This window comes from Juglans regia, chromosome 11, assembly GCF_001411555.2.
Source record: "Juglans regia cultivar Chandler chromosome 11, Walnut 2.0, whole genome shotgun sequence".
Classification (NCBI taxonomy): Eukaryota; Viridiplantae; Streptophyta; class Magnoliopsida; order Fagales; family Juglandaceae; genus Juglans; species Juglans regia.
The window spans coordinates 6,466,431-6,474,092 of NC_049911.1; the positions used below are offsets into that span (position 1 = coordinate 6,466,431).

General features: G+C 35.0%; 1 protein-coding gene across 1 annotated transcript; it reads right to left on the reverse strand.

The window, feature by feature from the left end:
• Positions 1-4,048: 4,048 nt before the first annotated feature.
• On the reverse strand, positions 4,049-7,100 carry LOC108991173 (salicylate carboxymethyltransferase-like). The gene is made up of 4 exons (XM_018965332.2): positions 6,963-7,100; positions 5,954-6,361; positions 5,238-5,492; positions 4,049-4,709 (listed from the first exon to the last, which is right to left on the reverse strand). Exons 1-4 carry the CDS (start codon positions 7,035-7,037, stop codon positions 4,341-4,343), a joined length of 1,107 nt encoding a protein of 368 aa, XP_018820877.1. The 5' UTR covers positions 7,038-7,100; the 3' UTR covers positions 4,049-4,340.
• Positions 7,101-7,662: the final 562 nt, after the last annotated feature.

A 7,662-nucleotide genomic window follows, 5' to 3' on the forward strand; every position in this document is an offset into this window, starting at 1 on the left:
TTATTTGCCTCTTTAAGATAAGTCTTCAGATATCCCAAGGCGACATCATTAGACGAGGCATTGTCAACCGAAACTGTCAAAACCCTACTCAACCCCCACTCCTTGATTGAGGCCTCTAAGGCCTTCCCAATTGTCTCACCCTTGTGATCAGTTATTTGACAAAACTTGATAATCTTTTTATGGAGAATCCAATCAGAATCAATGAAATGGACAGTCAAAGACATATAATTAAAATTTTGGACTGAAGTCCAAGTATCGGTAGTGAGACAAACTACCAAACTCGCCAATGGGCCACTCAAAACATCTTTATCTTTCCAGTACATCTTTTTAATATCCTTTGCCACAGTGTGGCGAGAAGGAAGCATAAATCTAGGTTCCAATTCTTGGAACCCTCTCCCATCCACAAACTGAAAAGGTAGCTCGTCTATGACAACCATACGAGCTAACTTCCTTCTACACTCATCAACATTATACTTTGTGAACCCCTTCAATGTTGAACCCCCACTACTCCCATCCGCCATTTTTTTTAGTCCAATTTCTAGTCTTGATTGACCCTTCTCCACTAAGGATCTTAATATTGGACTCTTCTTGCATTGTTCCTCTAAATGGGCCTTTAACTGGGATGTACCATGTTTCCTATAGTGACATCCATATATTTTCCCACAATAATTACATTTAGCTTGTGGGTTATTGGGGTCACCACCCTCTAGTTTGGTAAAATGAGACCAAACTACGGAAACAGGTTTCTTACTTTGTGTGGGCTTAGGGGCGGGGCAAGGTGTATTCCCACTCCCAGGGGTTGGAGTAGGGTTAGGTTGTGGGTCAGGGGTACTGGTAGGGGCAGGGGTACTGGTAGGGGTGGGAGAGCTATCAGTGAACTCTCTTTGAGAAGACATTCCTGATTCCACAACACAACAAAAAATAAAAAAATCAATCAACATACGACATAATTCCAAACATGCACTTATCAATCACGTACGACATAATTCCAAACATAAACCCCTAAATTGAGTTAGGGGTTTCAATTGAAACCCCAAACTGAAATTGGGGTTTCGGATTGAAACCCCCTCAATTTTAGGGGTTTCAATTGAAACCCCTAAATTGAGTTAGGGGTTTCAATTGAAACCCCAAACTGATTTGGGGTTTCGGATTGAAACCCCAAACTTGATTTGGGGTTTCGGATTGAAACCCCCTCAATTTTAGGGGTTCAATCCGAAACCCCTCAACTTGAGGGGGTTTCAATTCAAACCCCTAAATTGAGTTAGGGGTTTCAATTGAAACCCCTAAATTGAGTTAGGGGTTTCAATTGAAACCCAAAATTGAAAATTAAGGGGTTTCAATTGAAACCCCTAACTCAATTTAGGGTTTCGGATTGAACCCCTAAATCAATTTAGGGGTTCAATCCGAAACCCTAAATTGAGGGGGTTTCAATTGAAACCCCTAAATTGAAAATTAAGGGGTTTCAATTGAAACCCCTAAATTTTGAAACCCCTAAAATTTTAGGGTTTCGGATTGAACCCCTAAATCAATTTAGGGTTTCGGATTGAACCCCTAAATTGATTTAGGGTTCCAATCTACAAACAAAAACAAACACACAAGTACAAAGAAACAGACGAATCAAACACACAAACAAAATTCTCCACAGCACACAAATTCACAAATTTCCCATCCTCCATCTCCGATTCAACCCAACCTTCCTCCAATCTCCAATCCAAAACAAAAAAAAAAAAAAGAATGGGTTTCGGATTTCTTACCTTTGAGTGGCGGCGAAATCCCAGTGAGAGACGGAGACGGAGAAGTGGCAGCGGTGGTGCTGCTCGTGCGAGACGGAGATTCGACTGAGAGAGAGAGAGGCTTGTGGATGCGAGTGCGAGACTGAGTCAGAGAGAGTGAGTGTGAGAGATCGGCGAGAGACTCAGAGACAGAGAGTGAGAGAGGAGAGAGTTCGAGAAGGAGAATGCAGAAATGAGAAATGGGAAGCAGACGCGGGGAAGGGGGGGGGACCTTAACTAATAGTGAAACGGCGCCGTTTCACTATTAGTTGAGGGGCGGCACTTACCAGACGGACCTAAGTGAAACGGCACCGTTTTGTCTATAACAAAACGGCGCCGTTTCACTCTACTTATTTGTTTTTTTTTTTATATATATATAGTTTTAATTATATTTTATATATATATATATATATATAACTCAAGCGGGGCGGGGCCTCGCCCCAACCGCCCCCCGCCTCCGCATCTTCCATGGGGTGCGGGCGGGGCCCCCAGCACCTTGCTTTAGCGGGCCGGATCCCCCGCCCCGCATGTGCGGGGGCGGGGCGAACGGGGCGGGTCAGCGGGGAACGAGGCCCCGCTGCCCACCCCTAGTTTATTTCATAAGATGTATTTTGTGAAGTTTCTCCCTTTCATTAAAGCATCTTGCATGGTAGATATCTCCTATCAATAAATCTTTATAACTTTTTTATATATTATATTTTATATTTTTTTAATTTTTAGTTTTATCAAATATTTATTATATAAATAATAAATTTAAAATTTAAAATAATTTAAAAAGAATACATTTTAAAAAATTATTGAAAAAATATAAAATATAAAATATAAAATGTAGAATATAGAATATATATAATGAAAATTGTGCAGCAAAAGTCATCGACCAAATCTTCCACCACATGACCAAATCTTCCGTACTGTTCAATTGCAGGAAAAGATTGCCCCGTCTTATCATGTAGATATCCCTGAAAGAGTATATGGGTCATATTTGGAAGGGTAGTGCTACAGTTCCGTTGAGAGCTCTGACTGGGACTGTAGTATTATTTAATATATATTTTATTTAAATAATTTTTATATAGATTTTTTAATATTTTAAAAGAATAAAATAAAATTAAAATATTATTAAGAAAATATTTTTTTAATCTAAAAGTAAAAAATATATATTAAAAAATATTTTCTTAATCACGAAGTAAAATAAAAAATTATAAAAAAATATTTTTTTATAATTTTTTATTTTACTTCATGATTAAGAAAATATTTTTTAATAATATTATGATTTTTTTTAAAAATATTTAAAATAGTCATATTACAGCCCCGTTGGGGGCACCCGTTGAGCTTAACATATACTTTTTTATGTGTAATTTTTTAATTTATTTTTTATATAGATTTTTTTTACACTTATAAATATTTTTAAAAAATAAAATAAATTTAAAATATCATTAAAAAACACTTCCTTAATCAGAAAGTAAAAAAAAAAAAATCATTAAAAAACACTTCTTTAATTAGAAAGTAAAAAACAAATCATTAAAAAACACTTCTTTAATCAGAAAGTAAAAAAAAAAAACACTTCCTTAATCAGAAAGTAAAATATAAATCATTAAATATTAATTTTTATTCTACTTCTTAATTAAGAAAATATTTTTAAATAATATTATAATTTTTATTTTATTTTTTAAAATATTTAAAATTATTAAAAATATCTATATAAAAATAAATTTAAAAAAAATATATAAAAAAATGCTACAGGCCCAGCGGGAGCCCCCAGCGGGGCATGTAACATTTTCCTATTTGGAAACGATCTTCGCGATCCCCTCAAATTTACCATCACAGAGGAGTACTGGGATGAGGTTTTTCATTGTTTTGGATTTTGGATTTGGAATTTAAAAATATCTTGAATGAAAATTGTTTTTTATTAAATGATTAAAAAAATATTTTTTAATGATATTATAAATTTTTATTTTTTTAAAAATATATATAATGATTAAAAAAATATATAAAAAAAAGAAGAAAAAAAATACTTTTCAAAATATTTTTTAGATCTCAAATTTGAGATCTGTAACAGTAATATTCTTTCTTTTTTCGGATTTTTTTTTTACTAATAACATTCTTTTCTTTGCTTTTCCTTTTATCTAAATTTTTTATTTTTCGTTTTTATTTTAAGTACGTGGACTAAGATTCGTGACATTATATAGGCCACTTCGACATTTTCTGAAAACAAATTGGCAGAATTGTGTGGATCAGGTCTCGGATTTTTTTAAATGTTGTAGAACTCTGGAATCAAATTCACAAAATTGAGAATTCCAAGGGAAACTTTCATACACATAACTCAGCACACATTTAAAAACAAAGCATGCAGTACTACAAGTACTACTACTGGATAATATATTAATGAACCCTCTGCACCGAAATTAGAAAAGAAACATACAATACATAACTTGAACTACAGATCAACTATTCTTGGATATATAAGTATAGCGCGTACATACCTAGCTATATTAGTTGAAGAAACCACCTTTTATTTCAAACTAAATATGACAGTAGTACTTCTAGCTAGTGTTTATCTCTTGTTCATGATCATTCCTTTTTTATCAAGGAAACAATCACATTGAAAAAGCGAGTGTTCTCTTTAAAAATCCGATCGGAAAGAATTTCCCTATACCTCTTGAAAACCTCCTCAATGATTGCATCTCCAAAGTGACTAACAAGCAAGGGTTCGGCCACAGCTCTCATACAGCTTGCAACGTTATAACCGCCATCACAAAACTGATCATCAAATGAGTTTATTTCACAACTTGTATTATTAACGCTCCAATTCACTTCAGATACCTCTTGGTAATCAATGAAGAAGGATCCTTCTTTCTGAATTTCAGATTTCACTTCTAATGGAGATGGTGTGTACTGAGGAATGTTGAAAGAATCCATTTTTTCTTCTTCTATGAGTCCCTGTAAGGAATGTAGAGAATAAAACATAAGTCTTAGCTTGGAAGCTGTCTTGTTTCATTACGCAATTCAGATGAGATGACATGTTTTGTTGAAAATTGAATAAAATATTGTTATAATATTATTTTTATTTTGAAATTTGAAAAAGTTGAATTATTTATTATATTTTGAATAAGAATTTGAGAAAATTATAATAATTATATGAGATGAGATGAGATAAAATAGTTTGATTTTGTATAACCAAACTGATCTTTTTATATATATAGTTAGTAATTGGGAAAATAAAAAACACAGAAGTTTTTATATCAGAAAATTAATCAATGAAGCTTGTAATTACTGTAGATGATGAAGCATATTTCCTAAAAAAATATAATTAATGAAGTTGTTGGTTTTCATCAACTCAATAACTAAGACATAATAACCAATTATTGTGAGCTGGTTCATAGATCATTATTCTCCTATATATATATATATATTTATATATGAATCCTAGTCAATTAAGTGGAATTAATAACTAGGATTATAGTTTACCTTGGAGACCATTTCATTGAGCACAATAGCCAAAAGTTCCCATATGTAACAACACTCTTTGCTTGATGGATCTTCACTTCTTCTTCCCAAAAATGTTAAAACCATTCGTCCACCTAGCACCAACTCTTCTGCACGACACTTCAGAAACATTGAGAAATCTGCTTGAAACTGTGCATGATAAGCCCTTAGTACGCTTGGCGGGCTTGTCTGTGCCATGTAAATGTTCCCTTTGTTGCTCTCCACCATCTCAGGAACCTAGTTAACAGTAACATTCACTTCTGAAGTGAGTAAGACAGACACACTTTGTTGCAATGAATTTATTTCATTGTGATTCAATTTCGTTTGGTGTTTGCAAAAGTATCTATGATGAAAGACTTTGTGGATTTCTCCAGCCCTAGTTCCTTAAAAAAGTTAATTCTTTTACTTGTTTCTTTGCTTATAATCAATTAACTGAATGCAGAGGTTATTCTTCAGCAGTTGAAATTGGGGACCTCTATGACATATCCTTAAGCATTAAAAAGTGGAATCCCATGTAAAATTGTTGAATTCGTCTACTTTATCTTTAAATTTTCCATGCACCGAACTTATACATGACTATATATGCATATATTTCCTTTATTGCACGGTTTCACGCGCACTTTCATCCATATATCCTTTATCATTGGGTATGGGAGTACTAGATGTTCCATTAATCTTTTATAGAAAATGTTAATTACCTTAGATAGCCATTGGAGGCTATAAGAAGAATGGACAAAATGCAGAGTTTTGCTTGGGAAAAGCCTGCCGTAGAAAGAACCAGGAACTCCTGTAAAGAAGCATGGACCTGCACCAGCCCCCAATTGATTGCGCATTTTTTTCTGGAAGCTTGGCAACGACTTGAAAATGGTATTGAAGTCGTTTCCGGGAAGGTCGTTCAAGAAAACTTGATATTCAGGTGATTGATCATGCCCTGATTTTCGGCGAAGCTGATCCACTACCTTGATAAGTTCAGAAACTACAAACAAAGTGTTTGGTCCGGAAGAACAACCCAAGTCTGCGATGACTAGGTTCTTTGGCAACGTGCTGTAGTAGAGTTGGGTTATGGCATTCTCTGTGATGGGCTTGGTCATAGTTATGACCTTTTGCTGTCCAAATTCAAAAGAATGAACTTAGATCATGAGTTCTTCAAATATAATCTACAGTGTGCACATAAAGTGTGAAACTAACTGATATATATCAATGATTTTCATGAAGAAATGCAGCGAGAATCACATGACTTGCAATTATCTAGAACATATGATGAACGTACAGTGTGCATAAATAATTTGGTTTTCGTTTCGTTCCTCACTAGTGGATAAAATTAAGTCACTTACAAAACTGATTAACATGAAATGCAGCAATATAGCGCACGCAATCCAATGTCCTTAGGAAAAGATAGCTAGCTAGTGTAAATTAACTTGTGATGGAACAGGACTTGTGGTGGAAAAACCCAGGAGGCCGATGGGAACTTTTACTAGCTAGTAAAATCAGTATTGCAGTCGATGATGAGCTAGAAGCCTAACTTCAAATGAAAGTACCGTAAAATTAATTCCTCTTCTCTGGCATATATGCATATATGTGTGTGTACATATATCGTAAGAAATTTAATGGGGGCACAATTGGAGAGTCATCTATAATAATGAGTTGCGTGCACAAAGTTTGTACTTAAATGTTAGTGACATGCGTGCAAAGGGTTGCTGAGTTCACCTGAACCAAGGAGTTGTTTGCATAACTCGAGTCTCCCATTCCTCCGTTCATGTGCAGCACTTTCATAACTTCCATCTCTCTAACTCTCGCTTCTCTTACTCTCTCTTCGCTTGCAGTACTAACTGGGAGCTTGTGGGGATTATGTTAAGGGAAAGGTACCTATTTATAGATAGATCAGCCCTTCTACGTACAAGAGGATTCACGGACGAGGCGTAGTGTTTTTTTTTTTTGAAGGACAACAGGTTGGTAGGTACGAGAAAAAGCCAGGATTCTACGTCTGCATGTAATACGTGCCGTGGCTAATTTGTTCATCTTTTTCCACTAAAATCGACACCAAATAAGGGCTCGATCGGTAAACACGACTTTTGTGTACTCCTGCATCCACCTTAATTCTACGTCTCATGACTTGGAACTCGATTTCGTCACCACCGACCAGAAGCATGCAAACCTCATCACATGAGGTCATCGAATATACAACAAATAAGAAGAAGAAAGAAGGTAATTCACGAAGAGTAATCAGTTTGTTATTTGGTAAGCCATCAAATAGACATATTATATGCAAGCTGTCCCACGTACGCTTCTGACGTTTTGTTTGTGTCGGAGATAATTTTATATTGAATTGTTTAGATAGTGGAAAAGAAGGAAGAGGACAAAACGTTGGTAGGTAGGCCTAGCTGGTTGCTTGGCGCTAGCCTTGGAG

Bases quoted from the DNA above. Each gene is read 5' to 3' on its own strand.
- LOC108991173 (XM_018965332.2), bottom strand. From the start codon at position 7,037: ATGGAAGTTATGAAAGTGCTGCACATGAACGGAGGAATGGGAGACTCG. The intron at 5,493-5,953 runs GTAATTAACATT...ACTGTTAACTAG, and splicing joins GCCTCCAATGGCTATCTAAG to GTTCCTGAGATGGTGGAGAG. The intron at 4,710-5,237 runs GTAAACTATAAT...CATTCCTTACAG, and splicing joins TCAATGAAATGGTCTCCAAG to GGACTCATAGAAGAAGAAAA.